We start from the raw sequence: 21,183 nt of genomic DNA, 5'->3' as shown, positions 1-21,183 counted from the left end.
CATCGTAAAGCTTATCGGCTCTTGACGCGGTTTTTTGAGCGTTGTTTGCAACAGTGGCTCGATGTCTTCCTCGGTCTCAAACGCGCCGAAGCTTTGCCTCCGGGGGTTTCTTTTCCGTGTGTCTTGTCTGCTCGCTTTCGAAGGGTGCAAATTAGATGACAGCTGGGAGCGACACACCTTTTGAATATGCCCTACTTGGTGGCATCTCAAGCAAGTGGCTGTTCGGAACTGGCAAGCCCGGTTGCAATGACGCAAGCCACATCGCGTGCACGGCGAACCGTCCCGTGCAGGGGATTCTTCCACAGAAAGCTTCTGAAAGTCCTCCTGGGTTGCACTGCTAGGTCGGCACTCTGTGACGTTCTTGGAAGCCACCTCTACTGATAAGGCTATCTCAACTGCCTTTTTGAAGGTCAGAGATGCATCCTCAACAAAAAGTCTCTTCTGGATGGCAGCGCTGGCCAAACCACACACAAATCTGTCTCTCAGAGTTTCTTCTAAGTTCGCTCCAAAGTTGCATGTTTCTGCAGATCGCTTGAAGCCTGCCACGAACTGCGTGATGCTCTCCGTTTGTAGTTGCGTTTTACGGTGAAACTTTGCTCTTTCCGCTATAACCGGTGGCTTGGGTGAAAGATGCTCTCGTAATGCTTTCAGCAGTTCTAACAAAGACTAACTATCCGGCGTGTTCGGGGCGGTCAAACTCTTCAATAACTTGTACGTTCTCGGACCCACGATACTCAGGAAGGCATCTACTTTGTTCTCATCTGGAATCTTATTCACTCGCAGGAATGCATTAATCCTTTCTTCGTACGTTTCCACTTGCCCAATCGTGACCATCCTGGATGTTTCCGAGTCGCTCCATCGTTCTTGTACGCCTGGCTGAATATCCGTCTTAACGGTCTCCGTGGGAACGGTCATCAGCCTGCTTCAAGATCCCATCCTCGCTGCCAAAAGTTGTGTCTTGGGAGGGGAACGACACTGTAGCCGAGGTGTAACAATAACTCAGGTTTAACGTTAGCCGGCCGTCAGACCGCGCGTCTCGCTGGTCGATGACTGCCCGTGCAAACCAGCACGCCATGCACTTATATCGAGATACAGACAGGCAAGGGGGCGGTGCCCAAACACTGGCACGTGGCCATGAGTTTGCCGTTTGCTTATCGTGATACAAACACTACAGTAATATTCTCAGAAAACGTTCTTCACTCCAAGGCACTGATGCACCTGACCAAATGAAATAATGTGAGCTGTTATATTGCAAGATGGTGCTTCTTGGGCCAGTTGGTTCATATGCTCAAGAACATAGAACAGTTTGTTTAGACAAGAGAAGCAGTTGGACAGGACAAGTTATATTGGCTACATGCTGGCCATGTACAAGTTATGCTGGAGTTATGCTGACTGCTTCACCAATTTCACAAGATACACCGCAGACCTATTTATTGCATATCTTGTTTATGCCTCATGGGTTAATGCGTCACGTTTGACATCGCCATTTCAACCTATTTGTGCGAAAAATAAATGAGTTATTTGAAGGGTAGACACTTGCGCTTGTTGGTTGATTTCAAGGGTAGAAAACATAGAGCAAAAAAGACAAGGACTCAGAAAGACAACACACATCTTTTTTGGAAGTTAGCGCTGTGTGTGTGTTGTCTTTCTGAGTCCTTGTCTTCTTTGCTCTACGTTTTCTACCCTTGAGTTATTTGAGATCTCTTGGTTAAAAAAAAATGCACCCTTGCATGGAAAAAACGATGGAGAGGTAATAATGAAAACACCGATTATATTAAGGGAGTAATTACAGTGAAACCTCGTTGGTACGTTCCCGGTTCATACGATTTCCGGTTCGTACGCTCAAAATCGCGGACATTAAAAATGTCCCATAGAGTTACACTATATTTTTCCTGGTTAATATGTTCCAGGAAAACATGATTTCCCGGCTACTAAGTTTAAAATTTCGACAAATTGTGGTTGTATTATGCGTTTATTGACCAACTGCACATGTGCAAACATACAAGTGAGTCGAACGAGAGGGCACGCGACGTTTTTTGCGGCAGTCACCCGCCGTGTGGTGGCTTCTCTGCAGTTCCTCGATGTGACGAGGCGAAGTACCACCATCATCAAGAACAAAAAAAAAACAAAAAAAACTGCGCGCTAGCATTCGCGATGGCCATTTCTGCAGGGCGCAATATGAAGAGGAGAAACGCTGAGGTTTCTTAGCGGTGCAGAAGGGAAAGGAGACGAAGCTTGTACGAACGACAGCGTTGCGCTTATATACGAACGGGCCGGGTCTGGGAAACGCAGCTTAAAAAGCAGAAACGCTGCGACAATCAGCCGCCGTGGTGGCTTTCCCACAGTACTTGGGTGCAAAGGGGCGAAGCAACCGCAAATGACAAGGAAGAGGTTTTGGTTATTTTCGTCACTGCCGTCGACGGACCGGATGCGTTACGAATTTTTTTCCGTGCTAAAGATAGCGCGAACGCGGACTGAATTCAGCGAGCACTGGAATAGGATCTCTTCAGCTCGTGCCAAAAATGCAATCGACGTTTTTGTTAAGTGAAATTGTCGATAAATGTCTTTTTACCTCATTCAGCAGTTGCATTTCTCAAAATCAGGCGGTTTGGATCATACGATTTCCCGGATAATGCGTTTTTTCCCGCAATTAAAAAAAAGACATATTAACGAGGTTTTACCGTACTCATTGGCAACCACCCACGCACAACCGTACGGCTACAGAGGAAAGCTGTACAGCTTCCACAAATACATCCGACCAGTACTGCTCCCACTTCGAGTTATTGATCAATTTTTGCTCTCGCCCTACCATATGCTAGCCGTCCTGGCTAGCTCAGTTGGTAGAGCGACTGCTCCGGTGAAGCTGTGGTACCGGGTTTGAACTGCGGGCCAGGACGAATTTTTATTTTGCTACGAATTTCTGTGGAAGCTGTTAAGCTTTCCTCTGTAGCCTTGTAGTTGCGCTTGGGCGCATGCAATGAGTAACTACTCCCTTATTACAAATCTACTTCACCCAGGGGGATTCCTCTAAACATCTGACCACCATTTATATTCACCTGCACTTGAGAAACAAAATTTTCAGGAGTCGAGTTTATGGTCTGTATAACTGTTTGTGCTTCCAATGAGGAGTGCTGTCAGTGATTTACATGTTAGTTTCAAGAAATGTGTGCTCCAGCCACGGTAAAAAAATTTGTCTTGGCATTGGAAAATACAGCTATCTGGCTTCTTTGACTAAATTAGCAGGTTTGACTTCACGGTTGGTAGTGGCTATAGGTTTATGGTGTGAAATCTGAAGCATTTGTACATGTAGTGTGTGTGCACAATAAAATACACCAATTGGTCAAATTTCATTGTGCTTTGTTTAGGTTTTGCTTTTTCTTGTAAATTTGTTGACATTGTTATTATACTAAGACTATTTAAGAAATATTAGCCTCATTTTTTGTGGCACAACATGACAGGATTGTGTTGGAGCTGGGCAGGGTTAAGCAGAGTTATTTTGTCAGAAAGATGGCATTTCTGTTATTCATGATTGGGCTCATCCCAGGCCAAGTTCAATAGTATGTCAGATTTTTCCACTGTTCCAATGCTTCCTTTGATCAGCTCCTATGCATAATATCAGCTGAATTGCTTGATGCTCTCAAGCACTTTTTTCCGATTGCAAATGCTCCTTGTCTTGATGTTTAAATGTTGCGTGGTAAAATAGGAGCGAGGGAATAATTGGGTCCCATCATTGTTGAAGGCTGCTTTTGCTTGTGTTAACCAGGTGGCCAGATTCTTGATGTGAAATGGTGGAAGCACAACTGCTGGTGGAGGAGTTTTGTTGTTACAATCCAGTGTCATGGCATGGTGAAAGGTGTAGGGCATAAGCACGTAAGGTCACTGCTTAATGTAAGGAAGTGATGCAGGATGTAGCAGTGACTACCATCTTTATTGGCTTAATGGCCGGTTCTGGCACAACAAAACCAGCTGTGGAGCAAACTTTCCACTCAGTCTAGAGGCCAAGGTTATTGGTTGAAGTTCTGAAAGGCGCAAAAGACACACACACACAGGAAAAAAGGGGGGATGACACAAAGAGCGCCTATTGTGACACAAAGAGGGGATGACACAAAGAGGCGCTCTTTGTGTCATCCCCCCTTTTTTCCTGTGTGTGTGTGTCTTTTGCGCCTTTCAGAACTTCAATCATGAACCAACTAGCCCCAAAGCAAGTTCTTCTGCAAGGTTATTGTTTCTTGGCATTGCACTGTGTGGCATTTGAGCACAATGCTGTAATGGCAATAGGTATAATTTTGCTACCACCAAAGTAAAAGCGTGATGAAAAGAAATTCATGTGCCAAGTTAGACATTTTGAAAAAAAACAAGGCGCAGACTAAAACATCCATATTGTCTCTCTAAAAATTTTCATCCACCTATATGTATTATTTTTAATTTATTCATAACCATAGTTGGCCAAAACAATAGAATGCATAGGCATGGCACTCCACCTCTACGTGATGAAACATTTTCTGCGATTTGCAAAAAATCTTGAGGGCAAAACTGATTGCAGAACTCTTTATTCTATTCATCAGGTAACGACATATAAAATATGAAGTACGCTTGAGAGGTCGACCAGCCACGCTTTAGTAGTTTGAGGGCCAAATGAAGGCAACATCCTACTGCAGGGCTCTCAACGGCGTTTCGAGCAAACGTAGCGTGCTCACTGACCGTGGCGAAGTGAATGGCAACCGCTCTAGAAAGTCGAGATAAAAATTGCGCTAGCGCACGATAATTCGATGTTATGTTTCTATAGGATCCAGAAAGAGGAATATGTACCGTAAGGTCACGGCCTTCTGATCGCAGAGACAATTACTGTGCTTGAGCGAGCAGTGTCTTCCATTGCGTAAAGCGATCCTGCGAGCGACATTAGCACGGCATTAACAGAGCCGAAGAGCAGTGGTGATCACTCATTGGCTGTGGTCGAAGTACTCTCTTATTTGCCCTGCTTTATTGTGCATTAGTGAGAAACAAATGAATAATATATATACAAGATTGGACGACCACTCTCTAATTTCCTTTGAAAGTTGTTGCGGGTGTTGGTCATTTCCTTAATTTGATATAGCATCAAGTGATTCGTGAAACTGCATGCTAGGCTCATCATGTCCTTACCCCAATCAAGGAAACCGCCCCTGATAGGAGCTGCGGGCAGAGCACACGGAACAAACAACTGTGGCAGCAAAAAAAAAAAAAAATGGCACCAGCCTAATACAGAGTGCGCAAAAATGCAGCTTTATTCCTTCACCGTCATCACTTCCAGGAAAGAAAAAGTGGTCTTTTATGCGCTGAGAAGCTTGTTTTAGTTTATGAATTTAACAGAGGTTGTGACGGGGAATAAACAGGCTGTTCACACGCTGCAGGCAAATTCACGGGCCGCTTAGCTTAAAGCTAATAATAAGTTATTGTGCGCTAGCATAGTTATTTCTTTTTTTTGCATGGTTTTATCTATGCGGAAGGTGCGGGGTTCGATCCCCAGTGCCGCCGGGTACCCACCGGTGATACAATGGGTACGAGCTTTCCCCTGGTCTGGTGCTTGGCTTCTTTAGGGTGAAATGCTGGGAAATGGATCTTTGACCCCACTTTGAGAAATGGAAAATACGTTGTGTCATGGTGCTCTTTGGCCGTAGATGTCCTTGCGCCATAAAAATCCATGATCATCATCATCCTCATAGCCTGAGTCGCTTTCCACTCTAAGCTTTTTGTGTACTCTTTAGCTGGCTGTTTGTGTGAATGGCAACGTGGCCTCAAAGTGCGCAATTATTTTTTTTACATTGAAGTCTAATATAACCTCTTAGAAGTTTTTTCATTTCTAATGCCATGCTTTGATGTCTTGCAGATGCTACGGAAAAGCGTTGAAGCACGGGACTGGATGAATGCTCTTGAGCCTCGTAATGTGCGGGCAGTGATGAAGCGTGTCGTAGAAGATGTGACAGCAGTGGATGTGCGCGTGGGCCAACTCTATGAGGAAGGTGCTCGCAATGAGCGGAGCAGTGATTCAAGCCGTCGTACCTACCCATACAGTGCCTCGGGCCGTGCACACTGGAGTGCTCGGTGGCCTTCGAGCGTTGATCACAGCTTGTTGAGCAACATTCAGAAGCTCTTTTCAGAAAAGATAGACATCTTTACCACAGTTGAGTTTTCTCGTGTGTCAGTCATGACAGGCATCATCAAAATCGGCTTAAAGGTATGAACCGCTCATCCATTTGTTTTGCTGCTGGACTGAGGAATTCTGAAAATTTAATTATCAAAGAATTTTCAGCTATGTAAAATGACCTCCATGTCTGCTTGTACATTACCACCATCTTTCTTAGAATGCATCAGGCTTTCATCTTGCAGTAAAGTGGAATTGCTTGCAAAATGTTGGCTTCAGCAGACTTTTTGACAGGGCTAGATATCCACACAGATTTTTTTTCTTCACTTGGCCTTAGTCTGGGAACATAGATGCAGATGATTGTAACTGGCATTGGAGGCGGTGGGAAATATTAAGGTTAGTTTTATCATGTTTTCTTGAAGCTAGCAATTCTTTAATGTTTTTTGCTGGTCATACCTAACATGGTGTCAGTAGCTAAATCATTAGTTTTATGTTTTTAGATCAGAGAATAGAAAAAAGATCTGAACAGCCTTTTTGAAAAACTTGAGCACTTGTAAAATTTTTCAGGTTACCTGCCATCAACTTAAATATTTCAGGTGGTGTTTGTTCCCCTTAAAGTAATATATATGCCATTGTCAATAATGAAAAGCAGTAAAAGGTTTGTAGACTTGTTCCCAATTTTTTTTAGAAGTTTTTCTGCAGATTAACCTGATTTTTGTTGGTGACACTGGGTATTGCATTGTAGTAGGTTGAGCATTGCATGCACAAAGGTGTTCGAATGGTGTGCAATTATGAGTTTGCAGAAAATGGTAGTGCCTTGAGAACTATAGACACCAAATTTTTGCTTGCGTATTTTCTTCCTTCGAACGATGCGTTAGACATTGGTGTACATGGGGCACCCCGTAGTATTCACCTGCGGCTGTTAAATAATGTATAATTGAATTTCTTCTTGATGCTGTTTTGGTTTCGGCTTGGTCAACTGAACAATGTTTTGTGATATGTAGTTGGTATTTTGGTCACATGAGGCAGGAAAAAAACTGCAGTATAACTCCTGATGCGTCATTTGTTGTAATTCTAGCTCTTGAAGCAGGGTGGTTTAAGTGTTGTGGTGAGTTAAAATTGTGTATCAGCGTTTATATTGCAGTTTTTCTGTGCCCCACATGACCTAAAGTTCAACTACACATCACAGCCATTGTTTGGTTGATGAAACTGACACCGAAACAGCATGAGAGAAGAAATTCAATTATATTTAGCGGTCGTAGGCAAATACCACGCAGTGATCCATGCATGCTAATGTCATAACGCATCACTTGAAAGAACAAAGCACGGAGTAAAATTAAGTGTCTGTAGTCCTTTAATAAATATTGCCATCTAGGCAGGCACACTCGTTTATGTTCAAAAGCTGCATTTTAGTTGTGTTCACGCCAGGCACAACTGGGTCAAAAGACCTCCCGATTGCAGAAATTGTAGCTGTGATGGAGACGTTTTGATGTTTATATGCAGCATTGTTGTGCATAACAAAACTGCAAGCTTTGTGGATTTTCTAGTTGAAATTATATTGATGTCAACTGCATCAAGTTTGAAAGCTTGAGAACCAAAGCAGCATTTTAGCAAAAATCTCTCGAGTCAGTTATTGCATGCTGGGGGTTCTTGTTGCGTTTGTTAATCGATCAGTAATATGTATTATCAGAGATTATGATTCAGGCTGAGCTCCTTGTTCATGAAAACTTAAGCGAACGTGATGGCGGCAAGCGAGGAGCAGTGTCGTTGCGCGAAGTGTTTTGCCTGTGTTGCTTGCCTCGTCGCTTGGTTCTGTATGCAAAGAAAAATTCATTCATCACCCGGAAATCCCTCCACGATTAGCCATGCAGACTGGCTTTTCCGATTTATCACATAGCTCTTCCCCCAGGGTCTGTCTTCGCCTCAGCAAGTGCGTTCTTAGCGTCTTCGTCATCTCTGCCATTGCTCCACCAGCATCGTAGAAAAAATATTTGTCTTGCTGTAGCTGTGAGTCAGATCCGCAGCATTTAAATAAAGAGGACAGTCTGCTTGTCTGTAACAGAGGGTTAACAACATTCGGAGCAGGTACGAATGGGCATACTGCAGGGCAAGGTACGTGTCGAGCTGCAGATGAGGGCGCTTGACACACAGTGCCGCTGCGCTCCAGCTATAGGTGCAGAATCTGCCTTTTTCACACGGCTCCTTTGCGCATGCACGCCGCCTCTCCTACAACTCCAAGGGTTGAACATGAACCGTCACCTCTTACTGCGCATTAGCAGTTCATGTTAGCAATAGTCAGTCACAACTCAGCAATGCTGCAGTGAAGCCCCTCAAACAAGGCCCACCAGCCAATGGCATTGATTGGTTTTCAAGAGTAGAGACTAGGCAAGAAAGGGAAGGAGAAGGGTCTTTGTTCCAGTGCCATAGGGAGTGGGTTGTTCATTTTTCGGGCTAGGGGTGCATAAAGCCCCTCCATAGTGTTTTCTGTTGACCATAGAGGGGCTTTAGGGGGGGGGGTGCTGAGCGGTTAACGAGCCTCAAGGCGCCCACTCCCTCACTGTAGGGGTAGCTAGGGCTGAGGACAAAGGCCCCAGTCTCTTTCCTGCATAGCCTCTGCTGCAGGGCCAGAACTGGAGCCTCTTTTGAGAGGCATTCGCTGCTCCATTCTTGAGTTGTAACTTACTGTAGGAGCGCATAGGATAGATGACGGCAGCTGTCAAGCACACACTTGTCACTTCGGGTGTGCAGTTAAAGCCTCATGGAATCGGACCGCGCCTGCGTCTCCCACATGCGTTTGTTTTCAGCCAGTAGAACACGAATTTTTGCCACACTCCAGAGGGCACCACATCTTGTGAAAAAGGAGGGTTACGCATGACACATATTCTGACTTGCGTTGTTTACTCACAAGCTGACCGAGGTGACAGTTTACGAGAGTGTTTACTAAGCCGGAGTGCGCAGGCACCGAAACCACTGCATATTGCCTGCTGTCTTCACTTGCTTGGGGGTTACCCACTAAGAGAAGGAATGAATGACTACAGCTATCACCACACTGCCTTGTCACATCGCTCTCTTTTTCGTGCACATGGAGCTCCCTTTTTATGAATGGAATTGTAGAAGATTCACTGAACATTTTGAGATGTCTACTGCTTTAAGAGTGCTGAAAGCTTGGATTATGCTGTGAGTACATGATTTTGTCAGTAAAAGACTACTTTTTTATTATGTCTGGCAGTGCTGAGACAAAAATGATGTAACTCATTATTTAAAACCTGTCGTAGCCTTTCAGCGGGCAGCAACTCTAAATAGGCATTCATTTCTTTTTCATATTTATCCAAGGCCAGATTTCATTGGCCTTGTTTACTGATCTCTTAGCCACAGAAAAATCACCGTAGGCTAGTTTGAATATGCTGTTGTTCTGTAGACTTCTCTCAGAAACAGAGGAATCACAAGTGCATTAAACTTTCTATTCTACAAGAACTTTTTATTAATTTTATTTTTTTCCAGACATTTCTGGAGTGTGTACGCTTGAAGACTTTTAGTCGATACGGGCTGCAGCAAGTTCAAGTTGACACCCACTACCTTCAGCTTTACCTGTGGCGGTTTGTCAGCGATGAAAAGTAAGCTGTCCTTGGTCTGTAATCAGGCTTCTGATTTTCTGGCATTTATTTTTTCCAGGGATCTACATTTCTGTGAGTGTCTTTCCATAAATCACTGTATTTCACTATGTGGTTGTAAAGATCCTAAAATGGGTGACTGCTGGTGAAAGGGAATATTCCAGTTTGTCGTGCAGCACCAATGGGTCAGCAGTTGTGAACTTATATGCCTGAACTCATGGGAAAATTGATTAAAACTGAAAAATTTCTTCAGAAATTGGTTTCAGGAAAATGCGAAAGGTGTCAGAAATTTTTACTGTTCCTTGAGGCTTGCATTACGCTGTTTGTTGTGAGTGCTATAGTGAACTGGTATGCAGGAATGTTTGGAGTAAAACTTGTGATGAAAACCTGGTGCTATTTTCATTGACTTCTGTAGCATGGGCTCACAGGAAGTGCATCTGCTGTGTTTCTAATGTGCACTGCAAACACCAGTTTTAGCCTTTGAAGTTTTTGCACTGTTCTAAGCAAAGCTTGTCTCCTGCCATTTCCTACCTTGCATTTTAACAAAAAGATCACATCTAGTCCACTTCAGTCAAAGCTGCTTTACCCTGCAAATTTAAGCAATTGTACAGTTGCTGAAATTTGCAAGTATGAGAATATTTGAGAGAATTTCAGTCAAATTCATCCTGTGTGAAAAGCTTGAGTCTTTTTGTTGTTTTCAGTGGCTTGCATCAACCAAAATAGTAAATGATGATATTTTAAAATTATTTTCAAGGTATTGGCCACTGGACGAGACAGCTGCTGTGCATCTTTGAAATGCATGCACCAGAGGCCTCGAACGTACTGAGCATTGAGTTATGTACATAGTGTGTAGCAACCAGCGGGCTGTATTTGTAGTGGATTTCGTAGAAGAAGTTTGTGGGTTGGGGGAATTCATTGCCGTGTGTTGCAGTATTTGTACAGGAGTCAACAGTTTACAGTGTTAACATATAAGGGGCTCTTATTGAAAAACAACACCTTTTGTTAGAAATATTGGAGCACTGCCATTATATTCAACAATGGACTTTATAAGCACAAGCTCGAAGAGCTGGAGACTTGTGCATGTGGCTAGCACAGTCTAAATATAATGCGTCTTGGGTAATTTGCAAATGCTGAAAGTGTCTTGAGAAGCTGGGTAATTTGAAAGTGCTGAAAGTGTCTTGAAAAGCAAGGCCTCATCAGTTTGGTCCTCAATGGCTATCTACCAAGTGTTTTTTTCTCCAGATTTACTCAGGAAAATTTTCTTGTTTATTGTCTCAAATGTGCAGAGAATGCATATTCTGATGAATGCATTTTCAACTCTTTCTTGGTTCGCGCTTCGCAAACATTTATCAGGTGGAAGAATTGTCGTTTATTGGTTGTTGCCTGCACAGGCATGTGGTCCTGTTTGTTGTCGACTCTTGTTTTTATCCTATTTGTACTTGGGTCCTTGCACCATTATGTACATAGGAAATGTTAACCAGCTTCTTGTGCTGATTCAGATAAAGTGAAGTAAAGAAAATTTTCGACTTGATGGTACCAAATCATACAACTGCAAGTCAAGAGAGTACTTCTCTAGAAGTACTAAGCTTTTTTTGTTTTTTGTCCCGAGATGAAACACAGTTAAGTATATGAAGTAATGTAACTATGTTACATACTCCAAATGTTCTGTGCACAAGTTCCTTTCATTAAATAGTTTATCGTTTTCAAAAAGATAGCAACAGTTGGGAGGTACTGTAAGGACAAAAGTCTCCAGGACACGTGAGTTGCACTCTGTGCATGTAGGCATGATGCGGACCAGGGATAATCTGATTTCACCCACACACGCTCTAGAGAACCGAAGTACAACTTTTTCCTCTACATGTGTGGTCTCGAACATCCGGACAGGACTTTTATCCCCTAGAGTTCGTTAGAAATTCAGACTTAATGCTTTTCATACTTTTTTTTTTTCTCAGCATGGTTCTCATTCTGAACCACACATATCCGTGTGTTATAACAAAGGTGTTACTTTGTTGTGATAGTTTACAGAAGCCCTACACTGGCTTGCATATAACAAAAATAAGGCCTTTTGCTGCAGGTTAAACATCTTGTTTCTGGATTTTGGGATATTATCTCGAATTTAAGAAGCATTGTACATGTAGGATATTAAGCTCACATAGGTTTAATAAACCATTCGAGCAGGATAGACCACACGAGAGGCTATGTAGAATGCTAATTAGAAATTGCGTCCACTTTGTGTAGTAGTGGCGGATTTGTGACAGCCACCTCTATTCAGGAGAATTTCTGTAGAGCCAACTGAAGTAGTTTTATTCCAATTTCAAATAGCTTTTCATATTCCACTTCACACAGCAGTACTCATTCTGCATGCACGCTTAAATGTGGCTGGGATGTTTTGTCTAGGGTGAGTATTGCATCGACAAGGAGCAAAAAATTGCTTTACTAGTTGCTGCTTGTCAGTGTTTCTTGGTTAAAAACCAGGAAGTTGGTACCCTATCTGGCATTTAAAACATGCTAAGGAGGTTGGTCACAAAATTATTGGTATTCATTTTTTATTTTATTTCAAACATTCCTTCAGACACAATTCAGTCTTTAAAAAGCAGATGCTGTCTCTCTGAAGGCCCTGACACCCATACCCTGGTCAACAAATACAAGAAAAGGAAAACGTTATATAAAAGCTAATGCAAAAAACAAAAATAAAAACACCAACTATGCAGTCTGAACAAGTTTCAGAACATGTATGCACTTTTTGCATGAGACAACCATGAAAAATGCTGATTACATTGAATATGGCTGTGGGTGAGCAGGTAACTTTTGGAAGCCTTTTTAAAACTTGCAAGCGATCTACATTGCTGCTATAGAAAAGTGTGAAAGTTCTCGATTCAATGCAGTTTACTGATGGAGCGAATTTTGTTCCCCTCCAGCCTTGTGCACGTGCTGCTAGACGAACTAATGGGCAGTGCAATTCATCGCTGCTTTGATCCAATGCTGATGGAGCCCAGTGTAAGTAGAACCTTCTTAGATTTAAATGGGCGGGAAGCCTTTTTGTCAACCCTACCTTGGCTGATCTTCTTTATTCTTTTTTTTGCAGGTTGTAGAAGTGATCTGCGAGCGGGGTTGAATGAATATGCAATTCTAGTCTCACCAGATGTGGCCTTTACTAAAGATGGCAAAATAAAAATTCTTTTCCACCTTGTTGTTCTCTGTTGACTGCCCTTACTGATTTGGACTGCCCTTGCTATGCTTGCCAACCCAGCCTACCTACCATTTGTTGTTCTCTCTCTTTTTTTTACAGTACCATCAGTTAGAGCCAAGTGCAAGCATAGCGTAATATAAACCCTCATTGTGAAACAGTTGCTGGTATTTCAAGAACACATTAAAGGCGTTATTTTGATACAAGTGGAGGACCCGGAATGACCTATATTTATGTGGTAATCACAGCCCAACACTTTGCAAACACTCAGAAACAAACATCGGTAGTAGTAGGCATCCCTAATTGTCAGTATGACTACATTTGTCATGGCGCAAAAATGTGCATGCAGTGCTAGGCAACCACTTCAGTGAATTTTCAGTGCAATGCCTTTTTTACTGTATTGACACTTTCTGTGAGGAACTGTGTTTGCTGTTGTGCGCTCTGATGCTCTGATTATTGCTGGGTAGCGCATGTGTGTGCACGGTTGTGAAAAAAAAAGGTCACCCTTTCCCTTCTTCGAAGTAGACTTCCGCCGGCAATTATTCCTTTTCCATTCCCTCAGGCTTAGCCAGTGCTTCATGCTCTTACCACGATGAAATTGGTTTCATGAGTAGGTAGCATAGGAACATGATGGTTTCCTGTCTTGAATGTCCTGTTTCAGAAGCAGTTAGTCATTCAGTCAGCCATTGATTCTCTGAAATTTTTTTCCACAATTTAAAAGAGAGAGGAGGGCTTGAAAAAAAAATAGACTGTTTAGCATGGCTAAGTGCGGAATATTGTACAGTAGCACTATCCACAGTAGACATTTAAGGTCCTTACATACTAAAGGCATTTGGCCTAAAGGCCTTTACCACAACGGCATTCACCTAGGTTAAGGCCTGCCAGGTGTGTACACCTGGCAGGTTGCCCACAACCTGAAGGGCAGGTGGGCCGCCTGCCACAAAGCAAGCTTCAGGCACATGCGTATGCCCGAAATTTGAAAATGTGCCAAATAATGCTACTGTACTAAAAAATTGGCTATGCTTATGCTATTCTGTGTAGACTTTGTTATTAGGAATTAATACTCTATGTAAGCATTCATTTAGATTTGAGTTTTTTCTTGGGAGCTACTAGGCATCACTTTGTGAACTAACACTAAAACATGAAGTGAAGCTATCTGGGGAAAAGTTCTGGGAGAAAAGGACAAATATCAAAAGCATTTAAAGGTGCTTTGCACAAGTAATACTGCCTGAATCGACTCGCACCATGTTTGCTCTGAAACCAGATCTATGCTGCGTGGTGCTTGGAGTGGTGTCTAGATGTCAAAAATGCACCCACCAATACGTGCAGCTAATGCCATTGCATGCACTGAAGCCTTCTGACAAATCTTTTGACCACGGCTGAACTGGAGGCGCACATCAGGGTTTTTAATTTATGGACTTTTGTGTTCCGATGCTATACCCATGGACTTTGGGCACGCAGAGATATATGTCTACATGAATCATACTGTGTTTGCATTTCATCTCAAGCTTTTCAAGATGTGCAAATGGTTAGAGTTTAGAAGTCGGGTCTTAAAGGCTCTCTGCCCTGTCTCGCAATTTGCTGGCACAGAAGTGGAATCGGCAGCTCATATCAGTAACTCTGCTGTTTGAGCTAGAAGTCTGTCTATCAGATTGCCCTAGGAAGTTGAGCACAAGCCATTCACAAACGATTGTTTTGCTGGCACCAGCTGTGCGTTTCAATTTAATGCCAGCATAATATAAATCGGAGTGTTGTGTTTGCACCTGGCATTAATTTACAAATTTACTGTGCTATAGAGAATGGAATTTACTGTGCCAGTTTGTTTTTGTCATTCTACAGTTAGTGCATTTTGTAGCGCATGTAGACTGCTACAACTGCAGCTAGTACCGCAACTATGTGTTTAGTCTGTCCTTGCACATCACTAGTGGCCACTATTTACATCGCACTAGTGCTTATCTGGCAAAAATCGTATTTTACTAAAATCTATGGGCTGCCTTCCAGCCCTTTTGAACGCGTCGTGATGGACAAAGGAAACACGAACTCTTGATTGTTGTTCAGTTTTTGCAGTTTTCCCTACGCATTGCATAGGGCTTCAAGTTTACTGCCACACTATCTTGAGGAAAGCTTACCGATAGCAAGGACTGTGACGACCCCCCATAATGCGCAGGTCCACACGGAACGGAGAGGCAAAGAGACACCGTATGGCTCAGTTTAAACAAACAGATGTATTCAATAATTATACATGATTATGATTATACATCAGAGGCTGGGGTGTCCGAGCTTACGTGCCGACGACTTCATGGGGACGATGGAGGGGCTCCGGAGTTGAGCTTGAACGGTTGCTGGCAGAAGCTGCACGCCGTCGGGCTTCGGCGCTGAAGGCCCCCTTGGCGAACGATGTCGTCCTGAGCGTTCTTCCGTACTCCTCGTCGATTTTTATATCCTTCTTATTCCACACATTCCCTAGGTTGAGGACGCCCACGCCGGATAGGGAGGGGCCTAGGGCTTTCACTTGGGCGCACAAACACACCACCGCACTTATGGTCTCGCCCCCGTCACGTGTTGAGTCCGAGGGAAAGAAGGTTGTCGAGGTAGCGTCGGCTGTGGTAGACGGTCTCTGGCCCGCTGACGGTTCCCGCGGGTCACCGACCTCCGTTCTCCATCAAATGAAACTCGCCACACAAGGCCGGAACGCGAGGTCACTAAAAGGCCGGGAAAGTGGTCCCTTGTCCCAGGATGTGCTCGGGAGTGTTGATGATGATGCCCGCCGTCTTGTCACTGGGCCAGGCCCGCCGAGACGAGGCCCTTTGTCCCCGGCACGGTCACGGCAATTGGGGAAGATAACGCCCGTCTCCCCGCGGCGGCGGCGTTCGACACGTGCCGACACTATGGAAAGGGTGTCTGGTTGTGCTTAACCCTTTGTTGCATGCGGAATTATTACGTGCGCGAACTGTGATTTTTTTCTTGTTTCGTGTCTTTCTGCATCAGAAAAAACGGGAAAAATTTTTTTCATCTCATTCAAATTTTTATTTTGGAAGATACAGAATGTCCACTACAGTGGACAACATGAATACCAGCTCCGGTAGGGGAAAGTAAAAATGTTTATGTTTGCCTTTTCTACCAGGCAAAGTTCTTCCAATAACAAAAGGGCACTTTACTCTTCATTATGAAATAAAAAAAACAGTCACCTTTGCCGTCAATGCACAAGAACACTTTGCACTTCCCGCAGAGGTATGTTGTCTTCCGCTTGCAGCCATTCATTTTGCACCTTTGTGCTGCACACGTTTGCTGGCGGGGGAAGTGGCTTACGCTGTCGTACCGCACGTCTGTGGACACCGAGCTTGCTTTCGCAGGCGGCCTTCGTTTCGCTGCGGCTGAGCATGCTAGTGCAGTAGAAATATCAGTTTCATCAACCGCGGTCCTTGATTCTGCCTTGATCAGTGCTATCGCCACCGATAACTTGAAGTGGCTTAGCTGCATCTTACACTCTGCTGCAACACAGCGGTAAAGCAGCCATGCGTTTACGACAGCCAAATCGGTCAGGTGAAAAATTACTCTTTTGTACCATTTTTTTGTCTTGAGGTGGGTCCGGTACATAGAAAGCAGCATGTCGCACTTGTCGACGCCGCCCATATTTTCATTGTACCTTGCGATTAGTGCAGGGCTTTCGACCTCAACGTGTTTTTTTTGTTTTCGGTCAAACCGCCTCACTTTTACAAGTGGGTTGACACCATGCACATTTGGGGCCACCATTACAAGCCTGTTATCGTACCACTCACAAACGACGATGCCATGCTTTTTATCGACTTTGTAGTCGAACGAGCCCCTGCCTTGTTTTCTCAGCTCTTTTTCAGGCATCAACGGGCATTTAGCTGTCCTGTTTCTGCGCAGGGTGCATGTCGCATGCAGTCCCTTATCCTTTAGATGGGCCAGGAGCTCTGGGGACGCAAAGAAATTGTCAAAGAAAAGGAACGTACTTGGAGGTACAGCTCTGGCAAGGCGCAGCACTACGCGTCCTGACGGGCCAATAGTCTGGGGTGCGTCAGGCGGGTCGGACTTCAGGTTGTCTCCGTGAAACTCTATTTCGTGAACATACCCGGACTGACCGGCCCTTACCCAGACTTTGTATCCCCATTTTTTTGGCTTGTTTGCCATGTACACCTTTAGCGAGTGCCTTCCTTTGAAGGGGATGATCTGCTCATCTATTGCCTGGCAAGACTCTGGTTCAGCCAAATTCTTGAATGAAGCATTCAGTTGGTCGATCATTGGACGAACTTTCTGGAGGCGATCGAAGCCTTCCTCAGAACTCTTCTTTTCTAAAGCAGCATCGTTGAGGTGAAGAACTGATAATATTTCCTTCCATCTGTTCACCGTCATTGCGTCAGCAACCATGTCCTGCCTAGTGTTTGAGGACCAGTACGAACGCCTAAAGGAGATGTCGACTATTGACATGTACATGCATATGCCTAAAAAAACCTCCATTTCATTCTTTGTTATCACCTTCATTTTTGGACGATTAAGTATTCTGTGCCTGTTAGATTCAAATGTTAGCAGCTCAATGAGATCCTCACCGTACATGAGCTTGAACATTTTCAGTGGAGTTTTGCCTTCAGCAGCTGCAGCCTTAGGCTTCAGCTCGTTGTGCACTTTGGTGCAATGAGGAATATCTCTCTTATCCCAACGCCATACCTTCGGCTTTTCCTTCTGAATGCGACGCTGTTTTGGTGCGCCCTCGCCTTCAGCATCGCTGTCAGTGTGAACGTCTTCCCCCTCACTCGCACTGCTATCGGTTATATCACTCCATCTGTCCACCTCTACTTCGTTCTGACCATCATCTTCACTGTCAAGGCGATCATCATCACTACCAGATGGCAAGTCTTCTCCAAGTAGCGCATTCACCTGGTCCCGTGGCAACGGGACATCCAATAGTTTATCGATTTCCGCATCGGTTAATTTCTTCTTTGAAGCCGGAATCCTCCTAATGAGAACAAAGTAAAGCTGCGTTAAAAACTATATCGAACATAATAAATAATGCACTCAAATCTGAGCAGCAGCAGTAAACCCTTACGAAAAGCCTCACATGGGCATGTCGTTTTCCCGCCATGCATGGTGTCCACCACAGTGGACATTTGGAAGAAGTTGTTCGGAAAACCCACCTATGTTTTACTCAGTCGTAATAACAATGGCGCGTACCTAACAGTATCTCTTTTCTTGTTTCCGCATAATTATACTTCGTAAATTAGGGAAATGTGCGAATGGTAAGCCAAAAAGTGAAGACAGACGTCACTTACCCGCTCGAGCAGGGGGCAGCCATCTTCGTAGCAAAATTTCGAGGCAGCCGCAGTATGGTGGCGCCATCTAGCGCATCGAAAACGTACCTTTTTTGTCCACTGTAGTGACCAGCATGCACAGGAGCACCTGGCATGCACTGAACTTGCTCTAAAAATCGCAGAATTTTGTCCAATACAGTGGCCAGCATGCAACAAAGGGTTAAACCCCTTCGTTTTGGTCGTTCACTCTCAACGAGTATGGCTCGGTAATTGGACGCAGCTGTCACCTGGGTCTTCTCCGTGCGGTCCATGGCGGCAGGTCCGAAAGCAATCCCACTGAAGTTGCTTGCTGCCATATACAGTAGAAACATGAAAGGGGGTCCGGTTGTGCTTTCGCCGCCACTGGGGGCTCCGTCTACGCCGCGCCGTCGAACGCGGAACCTCGTAGCACACACAAGGAACGTCACACTCGCTCACCCTCCAGAAGAATGTTCTCCGAACATTTGAGTTCATGCAGCTCCCCTTCGCTTTCTGAATCGCCTCGCACAGTGCGTCCGACAAAACACTTTTCGATGCACTCAACACCACTGCACAACACCATATGCCTCAGCTGTCATAACTGGCGTCTCCAGGGGCAGCACTGAACTTCTTTTACAGATAAACATGAAACTCAGCACCCAAGCCTCTCCTTTCTAGTCCAAACTGGATGAAATAAATTTACCACAGTTACAAAGGAGCTCCCACTTCTAGCACGATCACGGCACAGACAAAAATATAGATAACGAAAGGAAGTAGGGCAGGTTCTGCATGCGCTCCGCATGCTCTCCTGTGAAGTTGTTACTTAATGACAGAAAGGTTTAACTACCAACTCTGATATCTTAACACATGAGCACATAGCAATGTTATGAGCTGCGGCATTACACAATTCTAACCAGTTCACAACTCCGCTCTGTTTACGCCATTAGTCCGACTTAACTTTCCGATTTCGCAGCGGATATCGGCCTTCATGAGTCATACCAAGTAAGTCTGTGACCCTTTGTCTGCTTTGAGACTCGCGAGAGCTCGTGGCAGGAGCCTCTCCTGGCGTTATCTGCGCGGCAACCTCGCGCGCTTCTTCTAGCAATGCATGAAGTAAATCCGGTGGCATTCCGGCCGTCACCTCTGGCGCCTGCCGAACAAATGCAGGAGAGGGCGTTTCTTGCGAACTATCTGCGCGCTCCGCTTCACTTCTGTCCCCATCAAAATCCGCGCTTTCCCTTTCCTCATTTCGTGAATACTGAACCGGTGCAGACTTGAGGCGATTTGCGTGTATCCTTATCAAGCGCCGGTTCACGTCTCGGACTCTGAAGTTTACCGGAGAAAGCTTCTCGACAACCTCGCACGGTCCTCTCCACTTCGTCTGGAACTTACGAGCTAGCCCAATCTGCCTTTGGCAGTTTTCAATGTACACGCTGTCCCCCACATCAAACGGCGCGTCTCTAGCCCGTGCTCTCGTGTGCTGCGGAATTGTAGGCAAACGTTGCATACGGGAGCCACAAGTCCCAGTCCCGCTGGTCGCGCGAAACAAAATGCGACAGGAACCCGGCCACGGTTTGGTTCAGTCGCTCCACCGCGCCGTTGCAAGCCGGATGGTACGGTGTTGTCTGCTTCTTAGCGATCTTAAGCAGCTCGCAAACTCTCCTCATTAGCTGTGACACGAAGTTCGTTCCCCGATCTGTCAAGAGTTGCCTCGGGGGTCCATGTCGGAGCACGAACTGCTCGACAAATGCTCTTGCAACCGTGTCTGCCTTCTGATCTGGGAGTGCTACCGCTTCCGCGTATTTTGAAAGGTGATCGACAAATACTAAAATGTACCTGTTTCCGGAAGTGGTCGTGGGCAATGGGCCCATTATGTCCATACCTGTCCGCTCGAAGGCAGCCGAAACCTCAGGGAACGGCTGAATTGGAGCTGGTCTTCGTCCCTTGGGTGTTTTTCTTTCGAGACAGGAATGACACTTCGCACAGTAGTCTCTAACATCCTGTCGCATGCCACTCCAAAAGTACAAACGCTCCACACGCCTGCGTGTCTTCGCTACGCCAAAATGACCGGCGCATGGCGCATCGTGAAACGCGCGAAGAACCCTTTCTGTCCACGACCGAGGTATGACGACTCTCTCCCAAGCGGTTTTCTCTGGTCTCCCTTTCCTGGTTGGCCTCGTGCGCCGACATAGGGTGCCGTCTTTGCCAATGAAATAACCTAGCTGTTCGGGGTGAGACGGTGCGCCCTCTAAGCTTTCGATTATTCGCTTCAGGTCAGGATCTTTGCACTGCTCTGTGCGTAATTCGGCGGGGTCGACTACGGGGACGAACTCATCTATAGCTGCCACGGTAGCTGTGCGGCTGAGTGCATCAGCATTCAGATGTGTCTTTCCTGACTTGTGCTCCACTTCAAAGCAGTATTCCTGCAGGTGTAGATTCCATCTAGCGAGTCGCGAGCTAGGGTCCCTGACATTCATCACCCATTTCAGAGGATGGCAGTCTGTGACTAGCTTGAATTTGCGGCCGTAAAGGTAGCATCTGAAGTGCTTTACTGCCCAGACAACGGCGAGGCACTCAATTTCCGTAGTTCCGTACTTTTGCTCTGTGGGGCTCAGCTTTCGGCTAGCAAAAGCAACGGGATGCTCTTTGCCCTCGATAACCTGAGATAGCACGGCACCAACTGCGAACTTTGACGCATCTGTGGCCATAACGAAGGGCAAATTAAAATCCGGGTGGCGCAACAGCGGTCCACTCATTAGCTTCCTTTTCAGGGCCCCAAAAGCATCCTCCGCGTTTTCGTCTCAGCGAAAGGCGACATTTTTGGCTGTTAAGGCGGTGAGCGGCTTAGCGAACTTGGCGAACTCCTCTATGTGCCTTCGGTAGTAACCGATTAGGCCGAGAAACTGCCGGACCTGGCGGACGCTAGTCGGGGATGGAAAATCCGAGACACACCTTAGTTTCTCAGGGTCCGGTCGC

General features: G+C 45.2%; 1 protein-coding gene across 2 annotated transcripts in view; it reads left to right on the top strand.

Moving 5' to 3' along the window:
• The window catches only part of Vps51 (vacuolar protein sorting 51), a 49,158-nt gene extending 36,234 nt beyond the window's left edge, over positions 1–12,924 (top strand). For both annotated transcript variants that reach the window (XM_077645716.1, XM_077645717.1), the window contains exons 16-19: positions 5,867–6,214; positions 9,623–9,735; positions 12,651–12,729; positions 12,818–12,924. In XM_077645716.1, coding sequence (XP_077501842.1) covers positions 5,867–6,214; positions 9,623–9,735; positions 12,651–12,729; positions 12,818–12,847 — 570 coding nt within the window. In that variant the 3' untranslated portion in view covers positions 12,848–12,924. The remainder of the gene's footprint in view (positions 1–5,866; positions 6,215–9,622; positions 9,736–12,650; positions 12,730–12,817) is intronic.
• Positions 12,925–21,183: the final 8,259 nt, after the last annotated feature.

This window comes from Amblyomma americanum, chromosome 1, assembly GCF_052857255.1.
Source record: "Amblyomma americanum isolate KBUSLIRL-KWMA chromosome 1, ASM5285725v1, whole genome shotgun sequence".
NCBI classification, from domain to species: Eukaryota; Metazoa; Arthropoda; class Arachnida; order Ixodida; family Ixodidae; genus Amblyomma; species Amblyomma americanum.
This window is presented reverse-complemented; position numbering and strand designations above follow the sequence as displayed.